Source organism: Emys orbicularis, chromosome 10 (genome assembly GCF_028017835.1).
Source record: "Emys orbicularis isolate rEmyOrb1 chromosome 10, rEmyOrb1.hap1, whole genome shotgun sequence".
In the NCBI taxonomy this organism is placed as follows: Eukaryota; Metazoa; Chordata; order Testudines; family Emydidae; genus Emys; species Emys orbicularis.
The window spans coordinates 59,302,678-59,315,921 of NC_088692.1; the positions used below are offsets into that span (position 1 = coordinate 59,302,678).

A 13,244-nucleotide genomic window follows, 5' to 3' on the forward strand; every position below is an offset into this window, starting at 1 on the left:
AGCATTTTGCTTATAAACTAATCCATATATTTACCTGAGTTACATTAATTCATAGTATACCCTATAAACTTGAATTTTGCCTTCAGAGATAGGTCAAGAACCTGTTTTAAATCAATGTCACCAAGTATTATAATGGGTGGAATTGAATTGTATTCTGCAACAGAACTAAGAAGAAAATAATGCTTTCTTTGGAAATGATAAAGCATACCCGATTGAAGCCATAACATATAAAGGCCATCACTTTTTTGATGAGTACTTTGTAATCATCCTTTGTTTTCAGTTTTGTTTCCTGTATCATTATCCCTATAGTAAGATTTATTCATGATGAGAGAAATATTTTTACACTTAATGAACTGATTTAAGAGTGTGTGCACTAGGCACAACTGACGTGTACAATTCTCTAAGCTAGTTGTCTTTTTTGTCCCTTTACTAACTATAGCACAAAAGCACTCTTATGAGCTGCAAAAACTATTGGAAAGTAAATTCCTGCTACCTGAATTGTATTAAAATGTTAACGTTGTGTATTTTATCAGAAGAGATTACAACAGTTGTAACTAGGGAGGTAAATGAACATGGCTTTTCCTAAACCAACAGTGTTCAGGCAACTCATCACACAAGTTAAACAATAATCGGACTTCTATCAAAAGGCTTTTTCCATCCATCATATGAAACCAGAATGTCCAGCCTTATGTGATTTTACAATTCAACAGAAAAAATTGTTTTTGTAAAGGTGAAGTTTGAAACAAATATACACAAAAATACTGAAATATCTGCACTTTAACCTGTGTTTAAGTAGTTACCAATCATACAACTGAAAGAGCTCTTGGAATTATCAACAATGTAAATGGTATGCAAGTACCTATGAAACTACTTACAAATCTATAATGTAATAGCCTCTCGCAGTTAATATACAGTACAAATTTTTTTTAAAAACCTAGTAAAATTGGATCAATGCAAAGCAGCAAGTAAGATATGGATCAAGACTCCTTTGGAATGTGGAGGCATTCACTTTATATCAAACAGCAGGTTTGGTGTATTGAGTTTCTTTTCACTGTGCTACACTTGACTGCATTTATTCTTTACAGTAATGTGAAAAAAATCCAAAACCAAAAGCACCTGAATTTTTAATATGCACCATCTGAACCAGCCAATCCAAACAAAGTATATTTTCTGACAATGAGGTCTCTGTGACATCACAATATTCTGGTCCTTTGCTATATTCTATACCATTTGTAAAGCACAGATATATACCTGATAAAGTGGTCTAGTATTAAAAATTAATAGAAAAATCACAACTCCCCTTTTTAATATACAATGTCTCATAGGTGAAGGGGATATTGCTTTATAGAATGCTGCACTACAGGTGAAAGAGAAGCCTGAAGTATTTTTTGAGTTAAAACACCATTTTTGTAACACTTTTTTAAAAATGCATGTTTTTTGTTTCCTTTTTATCGGTGACCACAGTTATGATGCAACAGTGTACAGAAACTTTGTCTTAAGCAATTTCTTTGCGTTAGCATCCAGCTGTACAGTAGGTAAGTACCTTGATAAAAGTTTTGATGGGCATTGGTTCAGCTACAAGGTTTTCTCCGTTCTTTTTTTTTTTTTTTTTAAAGTGTTGGGGGGGGGAGAAAGTTGTTCAAGTCAATGTGGTTTGCTTTAATATTTCGTTGGTCCCATATTCGATAGGCAGTGCAGAGAGAGCTTATAACTCAGAGAGATAGAAGACAAAATGCCTCCAAAATTCCATACCACCTTGCTGGAAAAGCTGTTACCCAGTGTCAATGTGTTTCCTTGTGTTTAGATTCTTTGATTAAGGCATCTCATTTAGAAATCTTTCTTGGAAGTTAATCTAGCTTTAAAAAGAAAAGTTTATCCAACTCGGACAGGAAGATTTTTGCAACAGGAAGTTGGTTTTTGGAGCATCTGCGGTGAGAAATGAAAGGATTGCTTGCTCTCAAAAGCAAAGGGCAGCTGCATGAAAAAGTGGGCCCCCCCAAAGGTAGGATGTAACTGAAATCAAACAATAAAAGAGCCTGGCACTAACTTCCAGTACTAGTTTGTTTGTTTTTTCTCCACGTGTGTGAAAAAACCTAACAAAATGTTTCTGAGTGCAAATATATTTACCGAGTAAGGTTGTGGCAAAGGTATGTCTTCATTGTACTTATTGTGTAATATAAATAGCCATCCCTGAGAAAGGAGAAGGGGGTGGGGGGAGAAAGCCCAACACAACTGAATTGTAACTGTATATATGCTTGTGTTGTGCAATCCCATCTCTCAAAACTGCTCGGACACCTGAGGTGAATTATAGATGGGTTTTTTAAGGTTTTATGGGTTTTTTTTATATATAAACAACAATCAAGAGCATCTGTTTATGGCTGTAAAACGTATGAAATATTGAGGCAGCAGGAGCCACTAAGTGGAACATTAAGATCCATCTGTCCGTGAGGTTAGACCAGCCACCTGTTTGGCGAGGTGAAGAGTTCTTGTTTTGAAGTTGCAGTGAGAGGCAGCTACTTACTGATTTGAAAAAACAAAACAAAATAAGCGACAGTTTTAAAACGGTGTGCAACACAAATTCAACTCCACAATAAGTGTCAGAGGCAAAGTGCTGACATCCAGTGCAGGTAGGTTTATGGGGAGCTGGCGGGGCTGATGGTGGGGCTTGATGCATCCGAACGGCTATAGTCACTGACAGACCCCGTTCTGGAGCTGCTGCCACTCCGCCTCTTGAGCATGCTGGGGTGGAAGTTGGCATGGCGACGGGCATGCTTCGTCAGGTGGTCGCTGCGCATGAAACGTTTCTCGCAGAGAGGGCAGCCGAACTTCTTCTCTCCAGTGTGAGTGCGGTAGTGCCGGGCCAGTTCGTCGGAGCGAGCAAATTTCTTGTTGCATTCTTGCCAGCTGCATTCAAAAGGCCTCTCTCCTGCGAAAACAATGACATGGTCTTTGTAATTACAAGGGCCAGCAATGCAAGCACAGTGTTTCTCGTGTTTTCTGTAGGAAAGAGGAAAATTGTGGGAGGTGGGGATGGAGTGGATGTCATTCCTCCCAGAGGGAGGCAGATAAAAGGTCTATTTGTTGTAGAGGAGGCTGTTGTTGTATTCCAAGTTACTGGGAGTTCCATGTAACGAGTAACTCTAGTGAATGGTTTGATCTTCAGAGGTACGGAGCACCTGCCACTCTCAGTGAAGGCAAGGACAGCCGTGGGAGCTCAGTGCCCTGAAAATCTGGCCCACCCTATGTAACTATGGACTTTATTGATCCTATCTGCACTGCCTGTGCATCTATGGAGCACTCTCTGAACCCCCAAAGTGATATATCAGCATCCATTTGGCTCACTGTAAAACCTGAGAAGATTTCACAAGGTCAGTTTCTGTGGCGGTTCACAAAAGTGATGATGAAGTATCTGGACTTGATACCACCAGGACCATACATAGATTATACAAAGAAGCAGTGTTGTCCAGTAGATAGGGCACTGGACTGGGAATCAGAAGACCTGAGATACAGTCCCAGACCTACCTCTGGCCTGCTGCATGGCCTTGGGCAAGTTACATTGTCTCTCTGGGCCTCAATTTCCCCATTTGTAAAATGGGGATAATGGTACATACCCTCCTCTGTAAAGTCCTTTGATATCTATGCATAAAAGTCCTATCTGTTACATGTAACACACTTCTATAACCCCCACTTCTGTAGTAGCTGAGTGGCTCATAAAATTCATTAAAAATATAACAGGTATATTTTATTAATCTGTATCTTCTAATTTTCTTGTGATAACCAACTTTTTAAAAACTTCCTAGTTATACTAACTTATGCTTCCTAAAATTGTGGATAAGTGTATAGTGCTATCTGTAATGCTTAGAGGACTGCAACTATTCTGTGCCAACAACAGAAGTAAAAATATTGCATAGAATAAACCAAATAGAAAAAAATGCTTTTTCTGAATATGGGCCTCCCAACTAGACCCTGTAGGTATCTTTGATTCAGCCAAATTTCTGGGCCTAATATACAAGCTGTTGGCTGGCTGAGGCTCCTTTACTCGGGATGCCTAGTGTGAGTATGTCTAACACGAGCTGGTAATTATACCCCTGGTTCCCAGTGTAGACATACCCTTAAAAAGACATGCAGTCTTGATGTACTGCATCTTTGATATTGCTGGGGCAAGCAGCACTGATAACAGGCCTGATAAAAGTACTGATAAATGCCCCCTCATGGGATTTTAAGAGGCATCTCTGATTAGCGAGAATAGGATTATGTCTCCCATGCACAGGAAGCGACGATCGTATTCTTGCTAATCAGGATGCATGCTTCATCTTCTGCAGACGGAGCTGAGAACTTGTTCCCGTAATGGGTGAGGGCAAAGGTGAGCTGAAATCATGGGGGTGCCTCCATGCAGCAGGAGATACCAAATGCTTCAGCATTTAAATAATAAACAAAGCACATACTCCATAAACAACAAGGAGTCTGGTGGCACCTTAAAGACTAACAGATTTATTTGGGCATAAGCTTTCGTGGGTAAAAACCTCACTTCTTCAGATGCATCAGAAGAAGTGAGGTTTTTACCCACGAAAGCTTATGCCCAAATAAATCTGTTAGTCTTTAAGGTGCCACCAGACTCCTTGTTGTTTTTGTAGATACAGACTAACATGGCTACCCCCTGATACTTGATACACATACTCCATGTTTCATGACCACCAGGTCTATGTTGTCCGGTAAGCATATAAGTTTTTCACCTTCTCAATTACATCAAGCTCACGTTTGTTCCTGTGACAGTATCTCTGGATTTTTAATCAACTCAGACTACAAAGGAAGGAGGTACATGCTAGGGGCCCCCCAAATTTTTTTTCACATAGTACTGAGCTGGGGAGATTTAGTATCGCCAGCAACCCCTGTGGGATCATGCCCACTGCAGCTCCGGATCCCAGCACCTCGCCTGCTGAGTCCGCGACATGCTCAGCCCCCACTGGATTGCAGAGCTGAGGCCGGCTCCTTTCTTCAGGCATTGTGACCTGGCGCACAGGATCACAGTGCCACTGAGGTTTGGCTCATCCGCCCCTCCGTTGATGGAGACAGAGGAGCAGATTGGCAGTGAGTGAGTGGTGTTGCGACTTAGCACACGGGATCACAGTACCACTCATGTTTGGCTGCTGGACAGGCCGAACCTGAGTGGCGCTGTGATGCCCAGGTGCCAGGTCCCAATACTATTCTGGGGACCCTCTCCAACAAGGGACTTGGGGGGAACTGCCCCTTTTTCCACCAACACTGTCACCCTCTGGCAACCCTGCTAGCAACGATACACACCATGTATAATGTGCATAAGGCTGTAGGCGCCACTGGTGCAGACACTGTGAAATGCTAATAAAGCAAGATGTACAAGAACAGAAAAGTGTGAAACTCCGCCCTTAACATAAGTGGTTATGTTAAAAGGAGCACCCAGCCAGCACATTCATGTAGCTATGATGGCTAACAAAGCTTAGAAGATATTCAATCCCCAAACACACAGCCTCTTTCTAATCCTCCTCTCCATATATCACAAGACTAGCCAGCTCTGCTGTATGACCCAGTTTCAGCAAATCCACAGGCAACATTATGACATCTGAGCATCAATTTATTTTCCATTTTGGGAGTGGGGAAGGAATCTTCTAGGGACCCCTCATTTTTCTCTTCATTCCACAACTCAAGGGCCCTGTGTGAGATTGACCCATGTTAGCTGATGAGTGCTAGATGCAAAGGCCATAAAAACCCCACTTCTTGGATCGGGCAAAAGTAGTACATTTCAGTGATGCAAGGTATGTATTATACCTTCCCTCCCTCTCCCCACCACCATGCTCCTAGAAGCATGTTTTCCCAGCCACTGCCACATTGGGGAGCAAGGGACACATTCATTTTCTGTTTAATTCTTGCATGACCCTGTGAAATATTCTACGTTGTCTCCTGTCTAATTTTTCTTTTTGCTTTCCCTCTGAGTACACTGCACATGTTTTACTATGATAGATACGCTTTAACGTTTCCATTAGCTCTGCCTTTCGTGTGTGTAAGGGGAAGGGCGTGTTTTCTGTTTCAGTATTGCTCTTGCTGGGCCTGGAGGAAGTGTCTGATCTCTTTATCGCCCAGACTAGTTTTCTTAGTGTGTGTTTTCATAGCAACCAGAATCAGCAAATGCTGTTGGCAGGGAAGACTTTCTCCATTCAATGGCTGCTTTTAGATAGAGAAGGGAAATGTTAATTTGGAATACTTCTCTTCTTTTGTTAGCCTGACCATGAAGAAAAAACAAAATGGTATCTCACCTATTGGTCAACTAGCTCATGATCAGCTGCTATTTTCTATGTCCAGTGGTTAGTACCGTGCAGCAGGCACAATGCCTCTAGCAGCCCTGGAATGCTAGCATAGCTGCTCCTTCACATTTGGAAAGGATGCTGTGTTCACTCTTTGTTCCTTTCCTCCCCACCTCCCTTCAGCCAGCTGTGTTGACCAGCATGGAGTCCCTCAGAGTAGAAGAGACCCCAGGTCCTGGAGCTCAGAATTGGAATAGTACCTGGCCCATTGTGCACTCATAGAGAGCCAGTCATTATGGGCCAGAATGTGACATCTGTCCACATGGCCAGTCTGAGCTAATAGAGGGGCATGGCAATAATTATAGTGAGGATGATGGGCATTAGAGCAATAAAAACGGTGAAGCTTGAAAATTCCCAAGAGTATAGGAGGAGAGGATCTTCCTCCACCAACCGCTGTACTCTTCCTTTCCATGCTCTCTTTTCCCCCTTCCTTCCAGTTCAACCTTCCTCGCCCTCATTTCAGTCATCCCTAGTCATGTCAAAGTTTGACTAATTTTCTTTCTGTAGTTGCCTCAAAGTTTCTTGGCCTGGTGGAGTCACCTTTCCCAACCATGACTGGCAGACAGGGTTGCTTCTAGGGGTTGTTAGTTTTCTAAAATGCTTCCCAACTCTGGGGTAAGTCCTCCTTAAAGAAAAACTCCACAGTGAAGGAGCCCTGGATGCCTAATGTAAAGAAACCAAACTCATTACTCTTTATAAACATCAGCATGAGGGCAGGAGCAAAGCTGCCTTTGGGTATTAATTAAGGTGAGTCCTAGCTGCAGTATTTCCTCCAAAGCCACATATGGAAATTCTCAGGCTGCCATCAGTCTCCTCCTCTCTCACACAAAAGAGAAGTGGTTTTCTGTGCAGGTAGGCTATATAAGTGGCCTTTTACTGGCAGTAAAGCAATCAACAGAACTGGAGATTATATGACTTGATTGCTTAATTGTATCAGGGAACATGCAGCCACAGTACATTTTTCTTGCATAAGCATTACCCCATGGACACGGTGTTCTCTCCAAACAGCTTTCAGTATTAAAGTAGCTCTCTCCTTTGTGTTCTGTGAAGCAAATCCTGCAGCCCTAGCTCACGCAACGCTGAAACTAATGAGAGTTTTGCCTTAGTAACAAACTGCAGGATTTGGCCCTAAAGGTTAGTGTAGAAATATTGCATGGTGACTGAAAACTAGTGTAACAAGTGAAGAATGTGTATATATTCTTCAAACTGTACCATGGCTACCTGAGAATCCCTTTGCTAACAGGGAACATTATGGACATTGGTAGCAGATCTTGCCACACACGAAAAAGAAGTCAATCCCGAAAGATGAACTGCAAGGGCTTAAAAAAAAAAAAAAAAAAAAACTCGTATGCAGGCTTCTCAGAGAGGAAATAGGTGCCTGGCTATCTTACAAGGTATGGAATATTCAACAACAATTTAAATAAGTTGGATCCCAGAGATCCTAATAAATCTGAACTGCAACCTCTCTTGTTCCTCTGACAGAGCACATAACATCATCCAGCTTGTGTCTGGAGTTACAGCATGAAAGTATAGGACAGATGGAAAAATAACACATTGGAGAGCTACATTCAACTGATCTTAATTCAAAATTACACAAGCAGGAACATTCTGACTTCTTCCTGAACTCCAAACAGGCCAAAGGGAAAAACTGTGCTAAGCCCTTGTGTGCCCTGTTGTGTTCTGGAAATCTGAAACACTCACTGCGTAAATGTGAGGTGCGGTGCTGGGTGTTATCTTGCTATAGATAGTGTGAGAAACTTGTCTGTGCTTCTGAAAAGGATTTAGAAGCAAGTAGGGTCAGTTTTAACAGGGGTTCATGTAAATTGTGTCTGAAACCACCCTTGTATGATGATTTCATTTGATAAATCTGTTATCTGTAATTACGCACGCTACACATCATCATGGGAGACGAGAAATACAGAAGTGGGCCAGATGTTGGCCTCTATTAAGTCTGATTTGTGCCACTCTGTAGTACATAGCTGACTTTAAACCTGGTCTATGTCCAGCTGAGGATTCTCCCTTGCATGCCACTATCCTTTGTAGTCCTTAGTGCAGGGAGTATGAACAGATTCAGGCTGTGCTCCTAAATTGCTGGACTAGCGCTTAGGAGGTCATTGCAGTCAGTGTAACTCAGAGCGATTTGGAGGCTGTTCTAAGTTGTGCCAGGACCCGGCTGGCCCCCGGTTCAGGGGACAGGGGGGTACAAAACCACACCTGCCCCACTTCTCAAGTCCTTCATGGAGCGCTGCTCAGGCAGTCCCAAGTATCTAGTCCTAGTGTGCAAGTGTTTAAGGTTTGGCTAAAAGCCACTGTTTATACACTAAGGGTTACGGCTTTGAGTGTGCAGCTGACACGTTTACCCTTTCCTGAGAAGGCCAAGAGGAAATGGCAAAGCTATTTTGCTCTCAGTAACTTTCATCTGTTTAATTTTTGTTGCTAAAATAGTCAAAAATCCTTTAAAAAGAGATGATTAATGAAGAAAGACGGTGGTGTGAATAATGCATCCTTTGATCAACTTTCTAATGCCCCTGATGTTCACTGCCACATCCCTCTCTCTCAGTATCTAACAGCCTCGCTCTTTCTGCCTTATCCCTGCTCCTCAGAAAGACTCTTGATTTGTTCCCCTGTGACCTGCCACAAGCTGAGGAGTTGAGAAGGGCCAACTTGCATCATGTCATTAGCCATCTGCAGATGGTGACAGCACAACTGAGCTGCTTGCAGCCTGATTCCATGTGGATTGTTAGCTATATGCAGTGGAGTAATATCTTATTTGGCAATGTGCCACATGATAGGCATGGTGGAGGATGGTCTCTAAGGTGCATGTGTGCTCAGAGAAGCTGCTTTAAGTTTCACCAACTTAGCTGGACAGTTGCTTCTTCAAGTGCCCAGAATCTGCACAGAGGCTAGAAAAGAGACCAGTGAGTTTGTGCAAGCTTAAAAAAGAAAAAAAATCTACAACTAACTGAGCTGCCAGGACAGACTCTGAAATGTGGGACATTTTCAGTTTTATAGGACACATGGTCAAAGATTTGGCAATCAGAACTGCCCCATTAAAAATGGAACAGCTGTCCACCCTAAGGCTTAGAGCATTATTAAATCTAAAACTAATTACATGGAGGTTCACATGCTTATAACTTAATATCTTGACTTAGCTTATGACAGCTTCTACTGGTCATGTTTGCTGCTCAGAACACACAGAGCAAGTATGTGTTCTCCAAAGAAGTTCTATTTATCCTTGATTCCCTGAGACATCTCAGCTGGAGGCTTGGTGACCACAAAGCCAGAAATTTTGGTTCCAAAGTGAACTGTAATCTGGTCATTTAGTTCATGGAAGGGAATTGCATGTTGTCATCAAAACAGAGCTAGAAACCTGAACATGCCAACTAGTACCATCCTTGTATTAAAAATGTAGAAATTCATAATTTAGTGTTTGGGTTTTTTTGTTTTGTTTTGCAACAGGCTGAGTGGCTGCTGAGGACAGGAGGCAGAGGATCAGTAGAGAAGCAGCCAAAGTGTCCCTCCTCCAAAAGAGGAAATGCTATTCTAGGAAAGAACATTAGACCAATGCAGTCTAGTTTATTGGGATTGCACTCTGAGCGAACAAACTAATAGACTATTTTTAAAAATAGTCTTCAAATAACACTGGCATGCACTTGAGAATATTTCCATTGCCGCTTCATGCCTGTTTGCATAAAGGCACTTCAAGCTGGTTGAGAAATGAAACCCGTAACCTCCTCAAGGCTACAGAGGTTTTAAAATGTAGCTTTGATGCTATATAATGGTGCTTTCTTTGCAGAGAATCTAAAGGGAAAAAAATAAACTCCCAAATTTCCATATTCCTGTAAGTGGAAACTCATGCATTTCTAAGTTGCAAAATTTATTTTTTCCCTTAGCATTTTCACTTTCTTTGGTTTTCACAATAATTTTGTCAAAACCCAAGATGTATGGGTTGGAGATTCTAAGCACACACCAACCCAACTGAGATATACCCACCAAATACCAGGCCTACCAAGATGTTGACAGGATTACTTTGATCTTCAGTTTTCCCTATGCAAGAGCAACTACTCGAACTGGAACTGAGCAAGAACTGCAACCAGGACCGGCTCCAGGCACCAGCTGAGCAAGCTCGTGCTTGGGGTGGCAGATTGTACGAGGCGGCATTTGGCCCAATCCTAGGGCGGCACAGCTGCTTTTTTGTTTGTTTGTTTTGTTCCGCTCCGGCCTGTAGGGGGCGGCGGCGCGGAGGAGGGGAGCGCCCTGCAGCAAGCCTCGCAGGGCAGCCCGCGTCCTTCCCTCCCAGCCGACCGCGGCGCGGAGCCCTCCCAGCAGGCGGCGCGGCGGTTGGGGCCGCGGGGCAGCGCCCCGCTGAAGCCCTAGCCGCCCCCTTCTCTCTCCCCCCCCCGCCCCCTCCCCCTCTTCCCCGCTAGCCGGGGCACCAGTGCAGGGAGTCCCCCTGCACCCTGGCTCCGGCTTTGCCGTTTTTTGCCGCCCCCTTTTTTTTTTTTTTTTTTGCTTGGGGCGGCAAAAAAACCAGAGCCGGCCCTGACTGCAACAACCACCAAAAATCTTCAATTAGTTTCTTGACCTTTTAAATAACTGTGCTTTTGCTGCACTTATAACCATTCTGTGTTTGCTGTGCATGAATGTTCATGCCATCAATTTAGACTGGGATGAATGTTTCTCTAAAAGAGATTTTTCAAAGTTGCAAAACTTCAGCTTTATTATACTGTGTGTGAGGGTCAGTGCTGAAAGTGTTTCTGTACTTATTCAATGTGGGAGCAGAAATTATACGAGCAACTACCACCGCTCAAATAGTGAATGATGAACACACACTCAGTTACTATGATGATGATAGCCATAAAAAGCAACGAAACATAATTAGTGCAAAATTCCTACTCTATCCCTAAAATTGCAGTCAGTTCCCCCCAAGCGCAAAAGTAAGTAATGACCTTTCCATTTGGTACAGTCCAATGTTGCTTTAAAATTTTAAGACATGACTTGACCAGAGTGGAAGCCCATTCCACCCAAACACTAAATTATGAATTTCTACATTTTTAATACAGTACATCCTCTTAGTGAAATACCTCCTCACATTTCCACATATATTCTCTCTTCATTGAAATCCAGCCCTTCTAATACAAGTCTGTCCAATGATCTCATGCGGATCCTGAATCTTATCTCTGTAATAGTGATGGGGTGACCAGCCCTTTGAGGACCCCTGCTGGAGGCCTCACAGTCTTGCCACACCCTGTCCCAGAAAAAGAGCAGTGAAGGTGGGTCCTCCAGGCCTTCCTAGAGAGGCTGCAGGGAAGCAGCCAATCAGAGCGCATCAGGCTCACATAAAAGGCGCTGAACAGGTCAGTTTCTGGTGGGGACCAGAGGAACAAGGAAGGGGTGCCTTGCTGGAGTTCTAGGGCAAATCAGAAGATGGGTTCTGGTGACACTGACATTCTGTGAGGAAGAATTTCAGCCCTGAAGTAAGGGTAAAGAGGAAGGGGTTCTGTGGGAAGTGGCCCAGGGAATAGCAGCAGCAACAACTACTATTACAGGAAACAGCAGGTGGTTGCTATTTATAGGGTTCCTGGGTTGGACCCAGAGTAGTGGGTGGTCCTGGGTCCCCCCTGCTGGCAGGGTGGCCTAGGCCTTGAGAAGGGGATAAGGGTTGTTTAGAGGCCCAAGTGAAGGGCAGGACTTAGTCTCCAGGCAGGAAGCCCTGGGGGCACTGCTCTATACCAAGGCAGATGTGGATTTACAGCTAGCCCAGAAAGGGCTGAGAACTGAGCCCAAAGACAGGGCTAAAGATACCAAGAAGGGCACAGTGATAGGTCCTGTTGGACTTTTGTTACCCTGGAAGAGGTTCATAGAATAGAATCATAGAATATCAGGGTTGGAAGGGACCTCAGGAGGTCATCTAGTCCAACCCCTTGCTCAAAGCAGGACCAATCCCCAACTAAATCATCCCAGTCAGGGCTTTGTCAAGCCTGACCTTAAAAAACTCTAAGGAAGGAGATTCCACCACCTCCCTAGGTAACCCATTCCAGTGCTTTACCACCCTCTTAGTGAAAAAGTTTTTCCTAATATCCAACCTAAACCTCCCCCACTGCAACTTGAGACCATTACTCCTTGTTCTGTCATCTGGTACCACTGAAAACAGTCCATCCTCTTTGGACCCCCCCTTTCAGGTAGTTGAAAGCAGCTATCAAATCCCCCCTCATTCTTCTCTTCTGCAGACTAAACAATCCCAGTTTCCCTCAGCCTCCCCTCATAAGTCATGTGCTCCAGCCCCCTAATCATTTTTGTTGCCCTCCGCTGGACTCTTTCCAATTTTTCCACATCCTTCTTGTAGTGTGGGGCCCAAATCTGGACACAGTACTCCACATGAGGCCTCACCAATGCCAAATAGAGGGGAATGATCACGTCCCTCGATCTGCTGGCAATGCTCCTACTTATACAGCCCAAAATGCTGTTAGCCTTCTTGGCAACAAGGGCACACAGTTGACTCATATCCAGCTTCTCGTCCACTGTAGATGTGAGTGGCCCCTGTCACAAATAGCCCTTAGCTACTTTAGAATAGTGTACTTTAATCAAGCCACCTCTTTGTTATTTTAAGGCTAAATAATCCCATCTTCATTAAGTATTCCCTTCAGAGGTATTCTCCATTATACTGGTCATCTTTGTTGCCTACACTATACACTAAGTTGGAGAGTGTATCATTCTTTAAGTGAGGAGGCCAAAACTGGACACATTATTCAAAATATGTATAACAAGAGCCCTATAAAGTGGTGGGTTAATTTCTTTGGATTTAAAAATATACCACTTTTAATACAAGCCAGCATTTTATTACCCTGCATACTAACCTAAGAATCTGAATGTTGGATTTATCACCACACCCAAATCCTTTTCCTTCCA

At 43.3% G+C, this 13,244-nt stretch overlaps 1 protein-coding gene across 1 annotated transcript in view; it reads right to left on the bottom strand.

The window, feature by feature from the left end:
• Positions 1-1,646: 1,646 nt before the first annotated feature.
• KLF13 (KLF transcription factor 13) overlaps positions 1,647-13,244 on the bottom strand; it is a 44,324-nt gene continuing 32,726 nt past the window's right edge. Inside the window, exon 2 of the mRNA XM_065411823.1 lies at positions 1,647-2,926. Coding sequence (XP_065267895.1) covers positions 2,634-2,926 — 293 coding nt within the window. The 3' untranslated portion in view covers positions 1,647-2,633. The remainder of the gene's footprint in view (positions 2,927-13,244) is intronic.